Here is a 23234-nt window from a genome sequence, read left to right as displayed (position 1 = left end):
AAATGGAGAGAAAGGATTGTAATAAACAAAAAAAGAGTGGATGAATTTTTTGTGACTTTTGCCAAAACATTTATTTTATGAATTTGGTGCAAAATAAAGACACAAATTTATTTTAAAAATATATCAATACATTTAGTCTAATGACAAAACAACTATCTATTTACTTTTTGTTTATCTAGACAACAAAATGTACATCTTAGTTAAAATATAAATTCAATGTTATTTTTACTTATAAATCAGTCTTCCAAATTATTTATTGTTATAATCTTTGTGCAAAATGGTCCATGTATATTTTTTATTTTATTTTTTTTTTATCATTTATATCTGAACAGTTTATTATCATTTCAGAACTTATTAATCTTTGCCACAAACAATTTCATGCCTATCGGAATGTTTTGATAGAAGATTGATTCATAAATGCACTTCTTCCTAATAAATAAAAAATATAAAAAGCAATGTACAAAACATTCATATAGAACAGAAAAGTGCTCAGAAAACGTGTTCTCATCTTATACTTTTCATATTTGTTTTATATAACTTCCATGTGCGAATTGTGACTTGACGATTGTCTTCACGACCTAACTGAAAAACTAGACCAGCTACTAACAGACAGCCTTGTCTTTTATACATAGAATAGTCGAAGTTTTGAAGTAGAGACTAGAAGGTCATCATCGAAGAAACTAGTTTCAATGAGTATGTTACCACTGAAAAATAAATTAATTAACATTTATAAAAGAAAATATAAAATACCATTTATAAAATTACATACTTTAGGACATTGGCAGGCATCATTTGCGATTCTGGCGCCGCTTCAATCTGTGACTGCCATGTATTCGTTGAATTGGGTATCACAAATCCAAATTCAAAAAACCACTCCTCTAGACATCTTCCCTAAAATTGTCATTATTGATTAAATATTGATTATAAGTGCATAAACCAATGACATACCTTAAATAGGACTTTCTGTTGAAGCCTGAATTTTTCCATTTGTTCAACTGATGAGAAATTTATCTCTCGTGACACAGCACGACATTTCAGTATTTGTTTCGGCACTCTAGCTTCGTGTTCTTTGTCTGGCGCTGATCTAAAAAGGGCATTATAACAATAAGTGAGCAATAAGATCATTGACAAAAATGTCTACTTACAGATCGTCATTTCCTTGCCATAATAACTTTCCTGTATCGGCATCTCTTAAATTCATCCAATTACTAGAAACATAAAAATAGACCAATTTATTTAAATGTATTATTAATAAGTAATTTGCCGGTAAAGAAATCTGAACACATTCAATGCAGCTGATTTTCAGGTAAGCCAAAGTAATATAACTGTATTTCCTATTATCCACGGTTCTCGCTATCTGCAGTGAAGCTTGGTGCATCCTATCCCCTGCAGATAACGAGAGTCTACTGTCCTTCTGTAGATATATTTTATTAGATTATTAAAAGCTTTTCGCAATTCCTATTTTTGTTTTTTAAGAAAAGAAATACATTTTTTCGGAAATATTTGGTTGATATATTTATTTAAAATGTTTTTCATTACTTTTTAACTTCTTATTACTATGCGACTCACAGAAAAGAAATAATAGAGGGGAGTGATTCATGTCATGCACTTTTTGTAAATGATGGTTCTACACACAGTTTTGGAGTCTGCTGGAATCATTTACAAAAAGTGAATGTGTCTCACTGTGTATGAAGAGTTGTATTTTACTTAATGTACTTTAGCTACAATTCTTCTACTTACTTTATAGAAAAAACTTCATAAAGGTAATTTTCCAGAAGAAAATAATCATAAAACCATTCGCACTTTACAAATAAAACCGAAACTTACAGTTGAAATCCGTTGAGTATTTCCTGTGCCCTCTGCTCTCTCTCCATCCCGACGTTGGCATTAAAGATGAAAAGACCACTTTTTTGAAGGGGCCAACGTCGAAAACAAACCTATTCTCTAATTATTTATTTAAAAAGTCAAGTATAGCCCAATATTGAATAGTTACAAGTAAACAAAATACAATATATTATAAAATTACGGAGGTTAAAAATGCAAACGGTTATAAAATAACAATCATCACAGAAATTTAAATCGATTAGTTCATTTGTGCGGGAAATTTAAATTTTCACCCCAAAAAATAACGAAAATCAAATTTGCCAGTTTGTAATAATAATTATCAAGTATTGTACTAAATCTTCTCTAAACGACACTTATAATTACTATAATAGTACTATGCTAGATTAAAAATATTTTATAGGAATTAATTACTAATCGTTAACAATGGACAAATACCAAATAAATTTTTACTAAATTCCAATAATTTACTGCTATAACAGTACTAGGGTAGAATACTAATGGTTTATAGTAATTAATTAGTTATTAGTTCTTAGTAAGAGATAAATACCAACTAATATTCACTAAACTCACTTGTTGTCTACTATATTAGTACTAGGCTGAACTATAAATCTTTTATAGAAATTATTTAGTTATGAATAGTTAACATCAGACAAATATCAACTAATTCTTCCTTAAATTATACTTATAGTCTACCATAATCGTATTAGGTTCTACTATTAACGGTTTATGGTAATTAGTTAGTTAATAGTACTTAATAGCAGACAAATAACAATTTTCACGAAATAACACCTACATTTTAAGGTGGCTTATTTTTAAAATAATATTTCGTTAATCGGAATGGTTGTTAGAACTGAATCAATATATTGATATTTTTGTGTCAATAATATATATTTATTAAGCGAAAGGCTTTCATAAATTGATATTTTTGTTTTCCTACGCTTAGAATGTAATATATTTATTTAAAAGTTGATGGTTGTTTAGACATAAAAGTGTAAAAATAATAATTGTTTATTTGCATGAAAATATATTTTATTAAAATGAACGTAACCGTTAATATTTCGATTTAAAAAAAAAATCCCAAAAGAAAAATATCTGTTTCATCATCACTGCATACTCCTCTTGAACCACGACCCTTGACGTATTTTTCTAAGTCGTGTACAAAAAGTTTAAACAAAGTGAGGCTAGCTGTGTCACCTTGGCGTACTCCCGGTGTTGCTTATGTATTTTAAGTTTTGTTATTATCACTTTTTAACCTACAAAAGCATGGGTATTCTCAAAAAGTCCCTTAAGTTTTTGCCTATCAATCTCCATATTTAGTCTAATTGAGAAATGCGTGTTCCAAAACAGAAAGTGCTTTATTTGGTCGAAACTTTAGAAAACTTACTTAGAAAAGTATCTTCCCTTTTTTTAAATTTTAGTGTGAAACATAAGAATACTTATTATAGTTACTTTTTTCATAGATTTTCCTAATACAATAAATTCGTCAAATTAGATTAGGGTCTCTTCATCACAGACGCCGGTTATTTTTTCAGCTTTGACAACTGAGATTAACCTTCACTAACCTTCCCTCGTTAGTTGAACACGATCTTAGTCGTCCGTTATTTTGTTCATATCAGTACTGACCGATGAATTTAATTTGTGAAATTTTTTTTATTTAATTGTTGTTTTTTCATTTTTTACTTGAGTTTTAAATTCTGCAATGTCTGCTGACAAAGATGAAGAGGTGCAGGAGTTTACCCTCGAAGCAGATGCGGAACTTCGCTTCGAAGTCGAAAACAAAAACGAAACAGTAACAGTCGAGGTGAGTTTTGTATAAATACTATCAAAGAAAACTAGATATATAAGAATAAAAAAAGTTTGCTTTATCAAATTGACTTTACTTCGAGGTTTCAAACTATTTCTGAAGATTGAAGTTTAATCTCTTTAAAAGATACATAGACATATTCACTCCACCTTTATCATTTCTATTAGATTGAAGTTTATGTTATAACTGACAGGTTGGCAAAATGTTGCAAAGAAATATTACATTCATAGTCTGATCATACTTGTATCACCGTCTAGACTTTTCTTCTACAGTCGAACTTCCCATCAGTAAACGCCCATGAATGGAATTTTGCCTGCTCATTAGAAAGGTCAAAATATAGACAAATCATTATTTAAAGTAAAATAATTTGCTTACGTCCAACTTGGACTTTGCATTGGAAGTCATGAAAGGAGGTTCCGAACAATGTACAGTACTCGTTTCATGATAATGATGGATACTAGGAAGTGGGGTTTGTGCTTCCCAGGCACCGCAGTCTTCTGGCTTATTGTACCTTCCTAGTACCCTAATTCAGTGCAGTCACCTCAATCTTTCTCAGAAATATTATCATTGACTGTTGCTGCTAAGCTTTCATTCCCTGATTTTTTTTTTTTTTGTATCCTAAGTCCAATTGATCCATTGCCTCTCAATTGAAGATGGTTGGCTGTTTCTTCCTCCTCATTGCATAATCTGCAAATGGGATCATTGTTGAATATGCCCGTGTTATGTAGATGTTATCTCAGATGCCGGTGACCGGTTGATAGTCTTATCACTCCTCTGAATTGGCACTCTCCAATTGCAGCAGTAAGTTTGCTTTGTTGAGTGTGGTTTTAGCATAAGTTTACTCTGCCTAGCACACCTAGTGTATCCACTTTTCGTTTTTTGGATCCATAGAGCGTTCTGTATTTGTTTTTGTTATCCCAAGTATAGGTTCAGGGCCTGTATATATGGTCTTAAAGATCTTCCTCTGGCCAGTGTGTTGGCTTTTTCCTTACCCAAAATTCTTTTGGTTCTTGGCACCCAAGATATCATCAGGTTGATTTAATTACCCAGGTTTTGGATGCATTCACTGACTAGTTATAATAGAACATGAATTATGAAATTCAACCTGACGATGAGCTAAAGGGCTCGAAATCCAGATTGTTGCGAAACAACTTAATTATGAATAGGAACCATCTTTTTTAAAAAGGGTTGACTAGTTACAATGTTACACACTAAAGCTTTAATAGGTTGGCTATCCGATCTTATGCAATTTTTTTTGCCAGTGTTACCTCTTTTAAGACCTAAGTGTACTTCCCTAATGAGTTTGATTGTTCATATTTTGGGCATGTATGATTCCTTTGTTTGTTTTGGAGCCATCTGTATACCATATCATTGTATCTGATGCTCTCCTGAGTTTTTCCTCTCCTTTATAGTCAGTTGAGACTTGATAAGATGTTGTAATGAATGTTTTGGGGATCATATAGTCAGTCCTCATTTCTAAGAACGGTTATATGATTTTATATGATTGTATGCCCCAATTGTTTGGTCCCTATCCAAAGTGAAAGTTTTTGGAGCCTAAATGAGCTTTTCGTAGCTCGTGATCTTCACCAAATGTAAAGTTTGTCAAATGTAAAAACATATATTTTATTTTGTGTTAGCTTAAAAGTGGATATGCAGAGATATTTGGAACTGAACTGGTCAAAGGGAAATCTTATACATTCACTACCGGGGCCATTCTTGCCATTTTTACCTGGCAGGGTTGCACTCTGGAGTTCAGGGGTAGAAAAAATATAAGTTATATCGCAAGAGAGACACCGATGGTAAATAATTTATATTCTTCATCTTCAAATAAACATAGATTGGATTCAATGGAATAATAATTGTTGTAGATGTTTTATTTGAACTGTCATGCTTGTTTGGAACAACTAAGAATGAAAGCTGAAAAAGAAGATGAAGTCAAAAGAGGACCGATAACTATGGTCGTTGGGCCGACTGATGTCGGGAAGTCTACGATATGCCGAATCCTTCTTAATTATGCCGTGAGAATGGGCAGGACCCCTGTTTTTGTGGACCTGGATGTTGGCCAAGGGCAAATTTCTGTCCCTGGATCAATTGGTAATTATTTATTTATTTTAAGCCATTGACATGGTAACTCAACTCTGTAATGTAAAACTCTTGGGTTCAAATCCAGCGGCCTTGAATTTAAACCCAAGATAACTTACAAATCTCCCCCCCCAAAAAAAAAAAAAAAAAAAAAAAAAAAAAAACTGGAACCCCAAGGGTACATAAACCTATAGTTGAATACCCTTTTTATAATTTTTTTTTTTTTAATGTCCTTTTAGGTGCAGTTTTGGTAGAACGACCTGCTACAGTGGAAGAGGGTTTTTCACAACAGGCACCCCTCGTGTATCACTTTGGTCATACAACACCACAAAAAAACATACAGACTATGAATCTCCTAGTGAGTAAAATGTCCGAAGTTGTCCACGAAAGGCTGAAAGCGAATAAGAAGGGTATTTTATTATTATTGTTATTTTTTCTTTTTAAAAAATGTATAATTTTATTTTTTAAACAAATTTAGCAAATGTTTCTGGTGTTATCATTAACACTTGTGGCTGGGTGAAAGGAGAAGGATACAAACTACTTACTCATGCGGCTCAGGCATTTGAAGTGGACATCATCCTTGTTTTGGGCCAAGAGAAACTCTACAATGAGCTAGTCAGAGACATGCCTAATTTTGTTAAAGTTGTTCTCTTGCCCAAAAGTGGAGGGGTGAGGAAATACCCACCAATTTATCATTTCATGATTTCTTACTTTTTTTCTCCCCACAACTAGGTTGTTGTGAGGACGAAAGAGTTCAGGTCCGAAGGAAGGGACAGCCAGGTGAGGCAGTACTTTTACGGGAAAAGGACATCGCTCCACCCACACAGTTTTGACGTCAAGTGGTCCGATCTGAAAATATACAAAATCGGAGCACCGCCACTTCCAGACTCGTGCATGCCATTGGGAATGAAAGCAGAGGATAATATGACTAAGCTTGTACTGGTGCAACCTGGTAAAAACCATTTTACTTTACAATGAAATGTTATGTTTTATAAGTTTGCAAGTCCTACAAAATTTTTATAGTCATAAAAAATATATATATAATGCTGTGGATAATGAACACAATATTTTATTTACTTGTTTTACTCTGATTATCCATAAATCATTTATTGGGTTGCCTTTAAAAATATTTCAGAAAATGAATGGAAAACATTTATATACATCTGAAAATATTCCAATTTAATTTCATATCCATGTAATTTTAAAAGTGTGAAATTAATCCTTGAGTCCACACATCTTGTTGATTACAATAATATGCCTGCTCACTGGTGCAATTTATGCACTAATGATTTTTCCTCTTTTTCCATAAAAACCCTGATTTTTATATATTTATTCCTTAGGAATCTTCTTTGAACCCGTAAGAGGTATTGGTCGTTCAATTCTGTGAGCTCTGGTTCTTATAAAAAAATCAGAATTTCATCAGGCAAAAAATATCTTTCTCTAAACAAAATGAGTGTAGAAATTAGTATAAACTCAGCTCAAACCATAATGAATAAAAAATAGGTAATAATTTCAAGTATAAAACAAAAATACTCACCTTGACACAATAATGCATGACGGTGTACAAAATGTGCCAAGTGGAAATCAACAAATAACTGATTTGAAGCAAAAGCTATTAAAAACTATGAAATTTGCGATTTGCCCACAACAATCCAAATAGTATACTTAAGTGGTACCCGAACAGGGACCCTCCAGTACGCTGCACTACTCGCATAAGCAAGTTTTGCCCAATGGCATACTGAGAGTGTTAAATGTCTGTGTTAATAAGGGTTAATGAAAATGTGCAAGATGATTTGTGTTCAGATGGTGTGATGTCAGGGGTAAAAGTAGGGAAAGTAAAACATTATTTTTTTTAAATATTGCCTGGTTAATAGTAACTGTATTCACATGTTATGTCAGGGATATAAACAAGGAGGTGCAAGATTATTAGTTTTACTACTGTTGTTTCTTGAGTCAATCACAACTTTATTCTTGTAACAATCCATGTTCTATTGTGTACAGTTTCATGTACTTATTTTATATTTATGAAAGTTGAGATAAAAGGTTGTCATTGACTAATCAGTTGTAGTCAGACAAATCGCAGCACCAAAAACTGCTAAAGGGATGATCTAATTGAGATATTGATGCCTGGTTTTCAAGGATTAAAATTTTTTAAACCAAAAACCCTGCTGTATATTGTCATCTCACTAGAATGAACAAACATACTATTCAAAAAATAAATAAATAACATAACCTTTATATCACAGGTCCGAGTCTGTTGCACCATTTGCTCGCAGTTAGTTTTGCCTCGTCTCCGGAAGATGACATCATAACAACAAATATTGCAGGATACATTTGTGTGTAAGTATTCCATTTACAAATTCTGTTGTTTTTTCTCTCTTTAATCTGATTTTTTATTCAGAACTAACGTTGATGTTGATAACCAAACGCTTACCGTCCTCTCACCGCAGCCGAGGCCACTACCAGATACATTGTTTATTCTTAGTGAAGTACAATTCATGGACAGTCATTAACTGTGTTGTTTTTAGTGAAAAACGTTGTATATGACTGTTTTTTGTGTAAATATTTTTTAAACTTTGCAAAGATTGTTTTTGAATTTAATAAAACTTAAAGAGAAATATTTTTCAAAGCATTCTTCCATTTCTTTTACATTCTTTTGCCTAAAAAATAGGTTTATGGTATTTTTTTAGTTAAAATCAAGTACAACATTTTAAAATAAACATTTTTTTAATAATAAATACAAAAAATTTATATAAACAATATGTACAACTATACACAAAATAAATATAAATAAAAAATTCTTTTTAATATGTTATGTGTTCTTTGAGATAAACAGCAACATCATGCCAGATTTCATCAAAGGCCGAGTCAAAAAGTTTATTAACGAAGTCTCTAGATGCTACTCTGACTTGACACGTTGATAAAATGTGACACACATCACTAAATACACATATGTCTTGAAAAAGGTCACCATGGGCTTGTTTAATTCTGTAATTAAAAATTTATTAATCTAGTAAAAATAAGAAGTAATAAAAATAGATGATCAAGACTTACTGTAAGAGAGACTGTTTACAGGTTTTGTGAAGTATAGGGTTAGACAGTTGTTCTATCATCCTTGCCAGTTCATTTCTAATTACAATCCTGCTTTTAAAGATTATTGGCATCGGTTTATCAACGAAACCTAGTTTGGAAAGTTCCATAATTTAAATTTAAATTCTATAAAATCAATTTTAATAGTCAACTTGCATACTTTGTACATCGGTCATAGAAGAATCGACGCTGTCATTTTCCAAAGTCTCTTTGTCAAGTTCTAAGTCTCCTTCCACCAAGTAAGAAGGCTCACATTCTGAAAGAAGGCTTTAGTCAAGCATGACTTAAAAAAAGAAAAAAGTATATACATACCTGATGTGTTTACCATCATATTGTGACACCCTTGGGGTCCAAGGAAACAGATTTCTTTATGGAACGATGGATTTTTCAGATCTTGAAGTCCTTTAAAAAAAAATTGTAAATTTTGATATATAACAATAAAATGAAAAAACTGTTTTAATATTTACCTTGAACCTTTAATGACTCGGAAATGAAAGAAACGTGCTTTTTAACAAGATTGATTTCTTCTTTTGGAAAAAGGCAGCCAATTTGTGCCGGAAGGCAGATTCCCATGTAAATCGGCATGGGGACATCAAGACCATCTGTTATTTAAGCAAACCAAAAATAATTTTCAAGGTAAAATAATCTAATTTATTTGGTATGCTACCGTTTGAGTTTGACTGAAGTGATGTCGTGTCAATCAATGATGTTTCCAGAGTGGAAAAATCTGGTTCTTCTATTGCTGGAGTTTCGGACCATTGAAGCTCATTCAATCTACAATATGGATATATTTTTTTATCTTATTATTAATTATATTTGATAGGTTAAGACAACCAAAATGCAAATTTAAAAAAAAAATGTTTATTCATATGAATCAATTTCGGGGTGCTGTATGCTCTCCCCTCTTATGCTGTTTTAAATTTAAATAGTGTCTAGTTTTACAGATTCCTTGTCATTTGAAGTGGGCTGAAAATTCAATCAACACTGATAAAATATGTTCCTAAGAATATTTGTGGAAAGCTAGCTGGAATTATTTTTAATTACTGCCTGCCAGATCTGAATGAATAACTTGGACATTATTAAGTAAGGTGCCAGCTATCCAGGGCGTCTTCCAGATGTATGAGTTGGAAATGACACTTTTCCCATGGAAACTTCTGAAGGACAGTTAGCAGGATTTTAATTGCACTGTACAAATGTTTTTGGTAACATTATTAAATTGCAGGTCCCTTTTTAGGATTAAAACCAATTAAGGCTCCCACCATTGAAAATGCAGTATGGGCACTGAAAAAGAGAACTAGAATAAGTTCTAGTTGTTAAAGTAAGAAAAAAAGAAGTTTAATTCACCCAGACAGGAGTGATATGACATTCCTCATAAACCAGGGAAACATAGCCCTGCAATAATTACTAGTTGGACAAATAAATAAGAACGTCAAAGAGTGTCGCAGACCTAAACGGGAGACATAGGATGTTTCCCAAATACATGGAAAACTTAAAGTTGCAATTGTGGATAACCTAATAACTAACAGAGTTATTTAGTGCTGAAAGGTTGTCACAAGGTTAAAAACATGTAGCGACGTGGGATATCATAAATTGGGGGATCGAGTCAACCAGGTGAGAAACACCAGTCCACCCACAGTGTGGAAATTACCTTACTTTTGATTTTCCTTTCTACCTCTTCTCCGGTATAAGAACTGGTATAAAAAGGGATGATTTGGAAATCAAAAGTCAGTCAAGACTGAGTCCTCACACCAGTCAATCAAGACCAAAGACTCACTTTAGGCAGTAAATTGACTCCAGTAGTCAATTCGGAACATATGCAGCCACACTCCATCTGGGACTCAACAAGGGGACTGAGCCAGCCAGAGCCAACGAGGACCAGCCTTTGTAACTCATCAGATCAAGTTAACAGTCGAGAAACCGTAAAGGTGTTGGGAATGCTGTGGACACTAATCGTGTGAGTGTCATTCGGGATAAGTCCCTTTGTTAATAGACTCATCCGAGATTTAAAGTTGTGGGTGACTTTTTAGATTAAGATTTTGTAGCTGTTTGTATATATTTAAAATACGGAATTGTTTAAAATAAATGATGAAGAATATACTCTCTGGTTTATTAAATTCTAGAACCTCACCTTTCCCTACGCATGAATAAGTAGTGAAGCACTTGTGCCAATTACTTTCTTATTGCTTAGAGAAAAGCAAATGAATATAGAGATTATTCAGCCAAATTGTTACTTGCATTTTTTGTTAAATTTCAACATATATCCACTAAAAATCTTGAGTATAATTTTATTTGATTATATTGTTAAATGTATTAAAAATATTAGCAAGTGCTACATTTCACTTACGTGTGTTTTTGGCGAGGTGAAGGTGAACAGAGTAAATCGCCGTATGTGATTAGACCTAACGGAAAAGTAGAAGATTGTTCCAGAGATCTTAATATGCTCTGTCTACTCCCTCTTAAGCTACCTGAAAATAAAATTATAAATTAAAACAAAATTTAAAAGACAAAAATATATATCCTCACTTCTAGAAAAATTTGATGTAAGGCTTGTTCTTTTAGTTGTCTGCGGATTAAAAGCAGTCAATGAACCGGCACTAGGTATGGGGCTTAATGTTGGAACCCGATCACTAAAACAAAATTAATTCTTAAATTTAATAATTCACTAAAATTTAATTAGTTAATTTTTTTAACAATTAGAAGTGGCTTACCTAACACTGTAATGTCTCATGCCGTAAGTTGAATCTCCACTTGTGCTACTGTCTGTATAGCTGTTGGATCTACTCTTTCTACCACTTTCGCTCTTGTAGTGAACAATGTGTTCGCTTGAAATTTTTAAATTACATTTTAATATTGATACAATGAAACAAATTGTTCAATGTATACTTGGTATAGTCAGAAGAGTCGCTATGTTCAGCCTTGCTCTCGCTGTAACTGCGGTTGTGGTAGTAAGAAGACGGAGTGGTGGAATGAGGTAAAGTTGCTGACCTTCTTTCCCTTATCCTCTGAGTCCTTCCACCTAAGAAACAATTTAAAAAGTGAGAAAAGTTATTTTTTGTTAAACAAATTATAATTAAAGACCTGGAACACCCCAGAAGAATTCCTCCTTATCAATGTCTTCCAGATTATCATCCTCCTCCGGTAAGTCAAACAAAGGACTTTTATTCTAATTTAAAAAATACAGGATTTTTAAAAAATTATGTTTTTATATTATTTTTTCAACAATAATGTTTAAAATATTTACCTCGCGTACAACAACGTTTCTTTCAAATATTATATTAGGAGTGTCTTCTTCAGTTGGAGTGACAAGAGGCCACATTTCATGGCGATCATGTTTAACAGAATACCAACCTTTAAATGAAATGTGTTATTGAAGAACTTGATAGAAAATGTTATAAAATGTACCAAGCGATTTCAGTTTTTCCTCTCCCTGGACTGAAGTAGCAACATTGCTTATTGCTGTGAAAGCAACAGCCCTCAACGAGTAGACTAAGCAGTGGGTTGCTATACGTATCATCGAAGATAGTACATTTATATCCATGACTCCTGCAATTCCTGAAAGGGCATAAAGAGCTGCTTTCATCTCCAGGATCTGTTCATCCGTCGAACAGTCTCCATGCTCCAGGACCTGAAGTAAACTGGATTTAATCCAACTGTAACATGCTTTGAAAATATCTAAGGAAAGAGATTTACCTGGACGAGTTTTATGACATGATCGTTGGCAAGAACCATAGCAAGGCCGGTCTGATGTGAAGCTAGCTGTTGGTAAAGATGGGGTGGAAGGAAAACTTCAGTGCTCTGATTTCCTTCAGATGCGAGAAGACCCTCTACTATATTCACATACCTGAAATTAATAAGCCTTATAAAAATATTTTCTTAATAAATTTTCAATTAAATTCAGATCTGATATATTGGTGCATTTGGACATTTTAAAGAACTGATGAGAGCATGAACAATCAATTTGTCAGTAGCTTTGTCATGTCTATCATTTTGATATATCTTCACTGTAATAGAAATGGAAAAATGGTGGAGTGAGTATGTTGTTCAATCTTATAAAAGATAGTTCCTACTCACAGTTAGTTTTCAACAATCTAGATTTCAAGCTTATAGCTCATCATAAGGTTGAAGGAATTTTCAACCATGTCTCCCGACATGAATTGTAAAAATGAACCTGCCGATCCCCCGCCAATGCGACATTCCAATGAGAACCGGGTTTTTAATGCTGCTCTATTTTGAACATGTGAAAATCAGGAATTATAACACAACTAATATTACCTTATAATATAATTATAAATAATATTATTATAATATAAATATTATTTGATATTATTTATAATTTAATAACATTTAATATTATATTATAATTTATATCTAAATATAAATTATAATAAAATTATAACAATGTATAATTCCTTGTATGTATAATTCCTTCAATCTGATGATGAGCTTTAAGCTTGAAATCAGTATCGTTGAAAACAACTAACTATGAGTAGGAACTATCTTTTTATAAAGATTATCCTCACTGTTTCGGTCTATCAAATTATTTCAGCTTTTGTGCTTTCACACAGACCCACTATAGAAGATGATCGAGAAGGTAAAACACTCAGGTAGATGAAATCTCACAAATCCACGTCACCAAGATATTGACAACCTGACGATCAGTAGATTCTTAAATACCTATAGTTGTAATGTGTTCCCCATTTGGCCAGTTGGGCAGTCACAAAATTGGCCTGGTGAAGCCTTCTGAAACCCTCTTCGGTTGAAAGGCACCGTACCAACACTAAAAGTCCGTTATCCCCATGCCTCATTAGGCAAGGTCTCTGTTCCACAATCGCTTCAACATATTCCTTAAAAAAAGAAAAATTATGATTTTTATATATATTATATATATATTTTTACTGAATTACTTTAGAATGTGATGCTTCTTGAATAGCATTGAGTGCAACAGCAGCTACATTTCTGTCTTCGTCAGATAACTGATCAACAATAAGACCGACGAGAAAACTCATTAATTGTCTATCATGTCCAACACCAATCCTCATCATAGCGTGTAGTGATTTTGTGGCATAGAGACGACAAGAAATGGACTTTGATTCGAATATCTTTTTCAGAATATTTCTATTGAACAAAACAAAAAAAAGTGTTCAATGTCATGTTAATTTTTTTTAAAGTTTCAACAATAGTTACTTTGCTTGTTCATCATTAGCAAAATCCATTGTCGATACTATCAATTTAATATAGCAGTCTTGGTTTGTTGATGCAACCAGATCTAGAAGCCTAGTGAGAAAAAGTATGTTATTAAAAAGATTTTGATTATTACAATGAAACTTACTGGGTGTAAATTCCTGTTGTTGTAAGTGCTTTCCTGCCTTGTTCTGACGTAGACAAGTGTCCAACCATGAGAAAGTAATCTTGGCAAAGTGAATTTGATATGTTGATAGGTGATAGGTGGCAGTCATGTGCCGATCTTGATGTCGAGCATCGCGCCAAGTCGAGAAACTGCGTCCTGATTCCACCCAACAACTCAAAAAGTAACTTTTCACACTCGGACTAGAACGATTAATATTATTTCCTCGTCCTAAGAAAATCTATTTTATTAGTATTACTTCTTCTGGAGCAAGGAGTAGCATTGATATGAGATCTAGGCCAGCCAGTGTTAAAAGGTTGTTGGATTTTCGGTTTGAAACAAGTTCAGTTCGTCCATACTGGCCGGTGACGGGGAGGAGAAAATTGATCAGCCTTCTTAAAAACAATTTTTTATTCGAATCCGTCGTTTTTCTCAGGGTTTCTCCGTGTCTCTACAAAAACATTTATAAAATTGCAAAAGGTTTTCATTTAATTATGGAACTTTCTTTTCAGGAATTGAGGTACTAACTTTCAATATTGCCCTTATAACATCCCAGTTCCAAGTGTAAGGATCCCTTTCAGCTAAAACACCTGACTCTTTTATACTTTCATCACAACTGCTCAGAGGCTATACAAAATTTCCATTATTATATTATTTATTTTGTTTAAAAATTAATATAATTGATGATTAAACTCACACTGTGTTTTGCAAGAGGTTGGGGTTTTTCTGATAGTGGGCTTTCTGATGATTTGATCCAAGAGATTAGATGTCTAAGGTAAAGGCTGGGCCCAGGAGGCCTTTTATGTAAATAAGACATTGCACAAACGGCTCTTAATGCACGTTCCTGAGCTTCTTTACTCGGCTCAACGTCACTGTTTGTCAATCTTGCAAAAATTTAAAATAAATTTATTTTATTAACATCGATAAATTGAAATACTAACAGTGACTGGTCCATGGTGAAACCAGGTCCAAAGAGTTCTTCGTAAGCGTTATTTGGTAATTCTTCATTTTCAAATATTGTCGACTGTGGTACAATATTCACTGGTCTTCCTCGAACAGCATAAGACAGCAAGTTAGGCAGGCCTGGAGTCAAGCTTATCAACTCTGGAGGAAGAATCGTATGGACTAGGTGAAGCAGTTCGCCCAAAAGAATCGTTGCGTGAACAGAGAGGAATGTGTCATCTGAGACGACTACATGAACAATGGCTTCTAGGACATTCGCTTTCAAAAAGAGATAAAGAACAAATGCTCGGTGTACTTCGATCAGGTTGACTCGAGTTTTGGCCAAATGGGGAAACAAGGACTGTGCTTCTGCTGCAATGAAACCTTCAGCAATTCTGAAACTATCGCTCCACTTTGACGGATGCACTGCTTCAAGAGCAACTGTAATTTCATCAGTCCAATCTGGCTGCGTAAGGTCAAATAATTTGTAGAGCACCTCTAATATTGGTTTCTGTAGAGCAATTATCCAAAAGTCAATCAACAGTGTTTTTCTTTATTAAGAAAATTTATGGAATGAATTAATAGCCCTTGTATATTATTTTACTATTTTAAACAATAAATCACATTACCTGGAGATGTGTGACATAGAGGCTGTCTACAATTGATGTGATTGCCTGGCGTTTTCCTTGGCAAAGGTGCAAGATTCCAGTCCAAGAGCGTAAAAGACAGACCATTGCTGTCGTGCACCATCGTACAGTCGATTCTGTTGTGCTGTTATTCCTGAAAACAAATATTATGTTTAAAATTATATTTTTATGTTAAAAATCACTATCTTACTTAGAATTCAGTCCTCTGTCCATATAAACAGATCCGGTGAGGCATTGTAAATTGATGCCTGCTTTGGCCCTCGTCTCAGGTTTATTTACTAAGTACAACAAAGAGCCTAATAAGGCTTCGGTCATTTTTGGCGATTTCAAGCAGGATAGATTTCTAATAATTGCGCTGACGCCTCCACAAGTGATGAAAAGGTCTGCATTTAATAAAGCTGATGAAAAAATAATAAATAGATTATATTGAGAATTTGGGAAAAATATTTTTGCACTTAAATCACCGATTTCTGCAAGTAATGCAAGGGCTGCAGACTGAAGGTTATCAGTGTGACTAGGATGGGTGAAAGCAACGACAGCTCTCACAGGAGCGTGAGTCAATTTTTGAGGAGAAACCACAATTATTCTCCTACACAGTTGTAAACCACCAGCAGTGACTTCCCTATAAAGAACACAACCAAATATTGAGTGTGATAGCAATACATTAAAAAATAATTTCTCCAAACCTTGCTATAAGGTAATCGTATTTTAATTTGTTGAAAATATCAACGTGCTCTTCAGTCTTGATGAAATGTCTCAAAGCTCGAAATATTGAATTTCGAATACGTACTGACTCAAGAAAACAGAGTGGACGGAAACAATACAAGATGTCATACGCTGTGTAGCCAAGATCTTCATATTTGAAATCTTTTCTCGAAAGAAGTTTGACGAAAGCGTTCATATAGCTGAGACGTGAAGGTTCAGGCACTCCGGTCCTCATTGTCACATTGGTCAGTATGTCCGTCATCATCTCTCGAGGATCTGAAAATGAAAACTTCACTTGAAGCATTGAAGAACTGATTTATAAAAGCACAATTATATTTTGAAATCAGCTATGATTCATTTAAACTTTTAAAATTACTGGAATTTTTGTCTAATTTTTCACCATATTTATATTATTAATTGCATTGTGAATATTTATGAACAATGAATGTGAAAAAATAAGAATACATCTTTGAAAATGATCAGGTTCTTTTTGACTTTTAACACAGTCTATTCTGTCTTCCTAACTTTTTACGACTTGTAGGCATTTTTGTTTAACACAATTACTTTCAATTCATTAAACTTGCGTAATTTATTAATAATTGATTTATTATTACTGATTAATAATTATAGTGATATGCGTGACTTCTGACCCAGACATGACTTCTAGCAATGCGCTTCGGCAAAGCCTTAAGGAGGGCGGGGTTGACACTTGGAATGGTCCTAGAGCTGAGCAACCAGCCTATTCCTTCCTGGTTCCTACCAGCTGTACTCATTCGGTAAGATCTCTGTGTTAGCCAAGTCATCTACAATGCCATACCTTTACCGAGCTAAGTTCTTGGATCTTAGATTGAGGTATGCTGGTTTTCGGCTCATATTCACAAAGGCGAGGATGTGGCATGTGCCACTTTGTGGTCGCTCCCACCACACTGTATTGAACTGTATGCATTTGGCATGCGCTTGGGGTGATTCGAGAGGATGGTGCCTCTGCTTACCTTGTCTGTACCGACTCCCTCAGCATGGTTACTGTGGTCCGTGACAGGTTTTCCATCAACCCTCTTGTAGTGCTATGTTTGGAGAGAGACCACAAACTTGAGCATCTTGGAAAAAGGGTGATTGTTCTGGTTACCTGGACACATAGATCTGGAGGGTAATGAAAAGGTGGACGAGGCAGCTAAGGCCATCTCAACCTCTGGACTTAACCACCGCAATCTGGCCTTCTGACGCTACGAATGCAATAAAAAACATTATTAAAATAATGTGACAGTGTAAATGGGCCAGATTGACAAATAAGCTCTCATTTATCAAGAGCATCCTCACCCGATTAAGAATAAGGCATGCATGGTTGCACACGGACATTTACTTTTGAGCCAAAGCCCTCTGGGTATGTGTCCGGTATGCAGAGAAAGGCTGCTCGATGTGTCCCACCTAATTGAAAGGTGCAATTCCTTGGCACCATACAGGGAGCATGCAGGAATGCCACCTGATTTGAGAATTGTTCTTGAGCACGGCAGCAAGTATTTGGGTCCATTCAGATTCTTGGAGAAAACGTGTGTGAAACGAAAAAAGTTGTTCTATTTTATATATTAATAATAGTTGTATATACCTAGTTTGGTATGAGATTGAATGTATTTATTAGTGTGAATATTTGATGTCAGAGGGTCAATGGCAGAATATCGAGTACCCCATCGACCCTCAATTAGGTTAGTTGTACAAGATATGTAAATAATGATGGAGGTATATTGAGTACTCTATCATCCTAATTAAATGAATGAATGAATGGTATGTAAATAGGAGTGAATGTATTTACGAATGAATGAGAGTAAGAATGGGTTGGGAACTGCATGCAATGGGTGCCGAATTGACAGCACCTGGAGCCCAACCTCGGTGGCTGGGTGGATAAGACTGAGGTTTGCCCTCAAACTCCCAACACCCGGAGTGGGTGGTTCTCGAGTCTGCACTTTACTGTAAATAGCAAAAACTGGAATTGCCAAGGGATTACAAGCAGCACAGGATTTGAATCTATGTAATTCCAAATCCAAAATAATTATAGCGTATTTAATAAAGTTCATGATTAAGTATTTTATTTCTGTAAATAATGCATAAATGCCTGGTACTTTTTGTTGCAGTTTCCATTTTGCAATTGTAGTTAATAACCAGGGAAACTGGTAGCAATAAACAGTCTATCAATGATTTTATAGTGATTGTTTTTCTTGCGTACACTCCAGATTCCATTTGTAGTCACTACATTACAACTTATCTACTGATACCCATATCAGGCACTTTTCAAAATAATCTCCTTTTTTCTTTATCTTTTAAAGTCAATACTTTTGAATTTGTACATAGCTCATTGATCATTTCTCTTACAACAAGTTCAACTGTCTATACACGTTCCCTTTGCAATTTAGAAACGCTAGCTTCTAGGAGTGGTAAACAATGTTATTTTCTTAAAAAAATTATTTCAGAACTTAAAAGATTATCCAGAATTACTTTAGAATATCAAGGTTCACCACAGCCATAAGTTTAGAAATCTAAATTCTTTCTTCATTCATTATCATAGAACTAATTATAACTAATCATAACGCAATAGACATAATTCATAATAAACTACCTGGTGACATTGACTTAAATATTTTAAAACGTTTTGTTTAATATATTAATTTTTCTTTAGATTCTTGTTTATAATATTGTTCATCTCATTTATTCATTTTGTTTTCACTTTTGTTCATTATACTATTATTTTTTATAAATTATAATTATAGCTTTGCTTTAAGCATACAGCAATAGTACATTCATATACACATTATACAATAAATACATAAGTACACATCACCTAAATTAATTAATCAAAACAAGGAATGCAGAACAATGAAATAAATAGTTTTACACATAAGTAAATAATTACCAAAACACACACATACAATGACATTAAATCAATCACAATACCACATATCAATATCACATTCTTTCAAAAATGCATATATCAATATTTATACACGTCCAAATTTCCAGTTGACAGCAAGCTTTCTCAGCAAAACAGTCGCTCAAAATTTCTCAGTGTATTTTCGAGTCGAAAAATTTCGTTCTTGCCTTCGTATTCTGGATACGTCAAAATTATATGCTTTATGAATATTATTTTTTAATTTTCATTTTATACATGTATGCACTGCAAATGTAGTGGGTTGAGTGAATCAGGGATACCTAAGTGAAAAATTCATTTGTGCCATTAATTCCAGAGCATCAGGTTTTGATCTTATTTCTGGAAATGAGGATTTATTATATAGCAAACCCGCAGTTCCCTGGGCATACCACGTGCTCCATTCATAAACTATTTGGTATGGCATTTTGCGTCTGTCTTTAGCAGCTTGATATTGTAATATTCTCCTTGCTTTTCGCTTCTTTGCCTAATCGATCCACTACATCATTACAATGGATAAACTATTGTTCAACAAATTTTTATATTATCTTATGTTTAGTTTTGTCTATAATGAGTTTTGTATTAAGGTGCGTATAAACTAAGCAACTGATTTGCTTAGTGTGTACGAGAGGCGAATCAGAGCCAACAAAATGATTCGGACTTCGGGTGGTAACTTCAAAAGATTTGGCATTGGTTGGCCTAAAGATTTCCTCCTAATGTAGACACTGGCTTGATTGTTCTTTGGTTCATTCTTCTTGTGCTGACAAACACTGGAAATATGGAGTGGAATGATGAGACTGCACTAAAACTGATAGGATTTTATCGCAAACGGGTATGTTTATGGGACCCTACATGAATGTAAAAACAAATTGAAAATATTAGATGCTTAGAAGGAAATAAGTGAGCTTTTAGAAGGTACTGTGAACGAAGTGAAAAATAAAATGGAATATTTGTCGACACCTTTTCGCTGTGAAAGACAAAGAGAAGAAAATAAAACTGGAAGTAGTGCTGGTGAAATCTACAAATTTCCTTAATTAATTATTCTTATTATTATTATTATTATTAATTTTTAAGGGCGTTTTAACGGCTAAGGTCATTTCACGCCCTAACATCCAAACCTTCTATCTTAGGTTAGCTATATCTCTTCTGAGTGCTATAAAGCTCTGACTCCAAACATTCACTCGTAATCTTATTTATCCTATTGCCATCCAAGCTTTAATTTTTCTTTTTAAAATTCTTAATTCGGAAGGCCAAATGCATACAAAATTCCCATTTTAAATTGCATAAAATTTAATAAATTTATAAAATTTATTTCTGTTTCTTTTTTTAATTAGAATTGTGAATTTTGTTCCATAATTTAAAAATTCCCCGTAGGCTTGTATGGCTAATAATAATAATAATAATGGAGTCAGACTAGCAACAGTCTCAGCATGAGTATTGGCTCATCCTTATCCTTTTATTCTTCCATTCAAATATGATACATAAACTAATTCTACATAACAATAATAAGAAACAAAACACAATAACATTTCTTTATCTTTATCTTCTTTTTTTTTGTTTTGGAGGGAGCTATTTTTCTTATTTAAATTGCGATTTTGGGCATTGCAGTTTATTCCCCCGCAATTTGTATTTTCTTCCATTTCATTTTTCCGCTCCGGCAGCCTCAAAAACCTCTGAAAAAAGAAATCTTGCACGCACAACTTTTATTCAAACATTAGCAGGCATTCAATGGTATAACAATTTGGGAAAAGGCCTAAATCTCATTATAAATTCCAATAAATTTGAGAAAGCTGAAAAGTGCTCTTCGAAAGAAACACTGGGGACCCAGTAACTCCTGTAAATCACTCGAAAGGTTGAGCCTTTGCCTAAAGGGTTGTAAAGTGGGACAGTCGACCAAAATATGTTTTACTGTCAAAATGGTGCGTTCTCCACTTCGCGTACATCGAGGACAAGTTGGAAGGTTGTTGCCTATTAAAAGCCTATTATGGATTAGCCTGATATGACCTATTCGCAATCTAGAGAGAATCACAAGTTCTTTTCTCTCAAGTTCCTCAGTTGGCCACTTATGTACAACTGGCTTAATTTCTTTCATACTATCTCTACAGACATTCCATCTTGCCGCCCACTTTCGTTTGATAATGTTTTTAACATAACCGACTATATCATCTGGACGGAGAGGAAATTGATCTGTTCTTTGTGGATGGTTTGCAGCGTTTCTTGCCTGCTGATCAGCTTTTTCATTTCCAGAAATGCCGACATGACTTGGAACCCAAACAAATATCACATGTTTGTTGAGTGTTCTGATTTCATAGAGATATTTGTGAATTTCTAAGATGTAAGGGTCAACCGAGAATTTATTTTTGATTGCTTCGAGACTACTTTTCGAATCAGAGCAAATAATGGCATTACAAATTCCTGGCGATTCCTTTATAATGCTCAATGATCTTCTGATTGCATGAAGTTCAGCTGTGTATACGCTAGCCTCATTCGATAGAGACCAGCTGAAGTTATACTCATCAGCAAATATCCCACACCCTACACCAATTTCATTTTTAGACCCATCGGTATAAAAAACTTTATAATTGGGATAGTTATTTAAAATTCGCAAGAATTCTGCCTTGATCATCAGAGAAGGTGTTTCTCTTTTGTTCAACAAGGCCAGATCTTCGATAATTGTGGTAGTAGGTAATGCCCACGGTGGGATATCTAGCAATTTAAAACCCTCAACCGCCGGCAAGGTATTCCCTCCTAATCTCAACATTTCAGTACCGCGGATTCCGAGAGGTCTCGTCCTAGTTCTTAGAAACGAGTACATATCTTGGCCAGGGTTACAGAAAACTGAAGGAAATAGAAGATGGAAAGGCTTAGACCAAAGTCTAGCAACAAACCTAAGAATTGCCTCCTATCGAAGGTCTTGGATGAGATGAAAAGGGTAGTGTCACGAGCGGGATTCGAACCCACAACCTTCAGCTGAATATGTCGCTGCTCTAACCACTTGAGCTATCGTGACTTTGATCCACTTTTTTCCAGCTTTTTCATCTTAGCCAAGACCTTAGTTAAAAAGAATAATAAATACGGTCAATTATGACTGCTAAACATATATGGGTTAATCTATAAATTTTGCTGGTTTTAAGAGTCAACTGTGATTCCACATGGCCAAATTTCTTGCCCCCAACTCGATCAAACTCTGGTTGGATAAGGATGAGCCTAGGATGGCCAATGTGTTGGCGACCAACGTTCAGCCCAATATATTGGTCTCTTTTGTTGGCTGAGATTTGCTTAGTATGTATGCACCATTAGAAACCTGACTGTTTTTTTTGTTTTGTTTTTTCCTTTAGACTAATGAATTTTTTTGTTGTTATAATTTCCATAATTTTTTTCAAATATTTATTATCCTACTTTAAAATTGATGGTTATTACAAGTGTTATCATTATCATCAGAGATTAAATTCCTGACAAACCGCAAAAATAAGTCCTTGGCGTGACTAAAGTCAATTTATATAAATCATAAAAAAGTTTGAAAATTTTGTGCAAATAGTATTTTTTAAATTTTTTTATATTTTTTAATACAAAGGCAGTTTTTCTATATAAACACGTCGTTTAAATCCCCGGTGGTTAGAACAAATGACAAGATTTAAATTACCATTGTAGGTCTTGTGGGCGCCGACCACACGGTAGGACCACGAGCTCATCTCGGGTGTTAATCTGAACCGGACAATGTCGACCGTCTAAGCTGTCACTTTTTTTTAACTTTCAAATTTCCCGACTTTCGACTTACAAAAACAGAACCTGGAGTTTTGAACCTTCGAGGTTGTTTTGGGGTTGTCGTGCCGGATGGAAACGGAATCGAATCGAATCGGG

The 23234-nt window shown here is 34.1% G+C and overlaps 3 protein-coding genes across 8 annotated transcripts; 1 reads left to right on the top strand and 2 right to left on the bottom strand.

The window, feature by feature from the left end:
• Nucleotides 1–532: 532 nt before the first annotated feature.
• Nucleotides 533–2050, bottom strand: LOC106660896 (retinal rod rhodopsin-sensitive cGMP 3',5'-cyclic phosphodiesterase subunit delta). Its single transcript, XM_014383925.2, has 5 exons — nt 1828–2050; nt 1146–1208; nt 949–1084; nt 770–891; nt 533–704 (listed from the first exon to the last, which is right to left on the bottom strand). Exons 1-5 carry the CDS (start codon nt 1872–1874, stop codon nt 623–625), a joined length of 450 nt encoding a protein of 149 aa, XP_014239411.1. The 5' UTR covers nt 1875–2050; the 3' UTR covers nt 533–622.
• A 1326-nt stretch (nt 2051–3376) lies between these two features.
• On the top strand, nt 3377–8351 carry LOC106660895 (protein CLP1 homolog). The gene is made up of 8 exons (XM_014383924.2): nt 3377–3646; nt 5287–5448; nt 5518–5743; nt 5971–6141; nt 6210–6400; nt 6464–6683; nt 7978–8071; nt 8133–8351. Exons 1-8 carry the CDS (start codon nt 3545–3547, stop codon nt 8242–8244), a joined length of 1278 nt encoding a protein of 425 aa, XP_014239410.1. The 5' UTR covers nt 3377–3544; the 3' UTR covers nt 8245–8351.
• Nucleotides 8352–8500: 149 nt separating this feature from the next.
• Nucleotides 8501–23234, bottom strand: LOC106660821 (rapamycin-insensitive companion of mTOR). 6 transcript variants are annotated; one of them, XM_014383780.2, is made up of 28 exons: nt 17586–18184; nt 17452–17523; nt 16441–16735; nt 16219–16376; nt 15945–16152; nt 15737–15887; nt 15107–15618; nt 14863–15049; nt 14694–14792; nt 14425–14616; nt 14151–14368; nt 14006–14095; nt 13726–13936; nt 13496–13665; nt 12512–12662; nt 12224–12446; nt 12063–12169; nt 11900–11984; nt 11705–11837; nt 11530–11643; nt 11345–11448; nt 11166–11286; nt 9489–9595; nt 9289–9423; nt 9134–9223; nt 8982–9077; nt 8786–8912; nt 8501–8719 (listed from the first exon to the last, which is right to left on the bottom strand). In XM_014383780.2, exons 3-28 carry the CDS (start codon nt 16722–16724, stop codon nt 8536–8538), a joined length of 4257 nt encoding a protein of 1418 aa, XP_014239266.1. In that variant the 5' UTR covers nt 16725–16735; nt 17452–17523; nt 17586–18184; the 3' UTR covers nt 8501–8535. The 6 variants fall into 6 exon arrangements, with proteins under 6 accessions (XP_014239266.1, XP_014239264.1, XP_014239263.1 ...); XM_014383778.2 differs by having other exon boundaries at nt 17452–17682; nt 17777–18184; XM_014383777.2 differs by lacking the exons at nt 17452–17523; nt 17586–18184 and adding an exon at nt 23017–23234.

This window comes from Cimex lectularius, unplaced genomic scaffold (assembly GCF_000648675.2).
Source record: "Cimex lectularius strain Harlan isolate CLEC.00 unplaced genomic scaffold, Clec_2.1 scaffold177, whole genome shotgun sequence".
Taxonomy (NCBI): domain Eukaryota; kingdom Metazoa; phylum Arthropoda; class Insecta; order Hemiptera; family Cimicidae; genus Cimex; species Cimex lectularius.
The sequence above is the reverse complement of the archived record's forward strand: the minus strand, read 5'-3'. Positions and strand labels throughout refer to the sequence as shown.

Bases quoted from the DNA above. Each gene is read 5' to 3' on its own strand.
- LOC106660896 (XM_014383925.2), bottom strand. From the start codon at position 1,874: ATGGAGAGAGAGCAGAGGGCACAGGAAATACTCAACGGATTTCAACT. The intron at 1,085-1,145 runs GTAAGTAGACAT...TGCCCTTTTTAG, and splicing joins TGGCAAGGAAATGACGATCT to ATCAGCGCCAGACAAAGAAC. The intron at 705-769 runs GTATGTAATTTT...TTTATTTTTCAG, and splicing joins ATGCCTGCCAATGTCCTAAA to TGGTAACATACTCATTGAAA.
- LOC106660895 (XM_014383924.2), top strand. From the start codon at position 3,545: ATGTCTGCTGACAAAGATGAAGAGGTGCAGGAGTTTACCCTCGAAGCA. The intron at 5,744-5,970 runs GTAATTATTTAT...ATGTCCTTTTAG, and splicing joins TTCTGTCCCTGGATCAATTG to GTGCAGTTTTGGTAGAACGA. The intron at 8,072-8,132 runs GTAAGTATTCCA...TTTTTTATTCAG, and splicing joins ATTGCAGGATACATTTGTGT to AACTAACGTTGATGTTGATA.
- LOC106660821 (XM_014383775.2), bottom strand. From the start codon at position 18,691: ATGGAATCTGGAGTGTACGCAAGAAAAACAATCACTATAAAATCATTG. The intron at 13,937-14,005 runs GTAACTATTGTT...TTTGTTCAATAG, and splicing joins GCTAATGATGAACAAGCAAA to AAATATTCTGAAAAAGATAT. The intron at 12,663-13,495 runs GTATTTAAGAAT...TATTAATTTCAG, and splicing joins GGAACACATTACAACTATAG to GTATGTGAATATAGTAGAGG.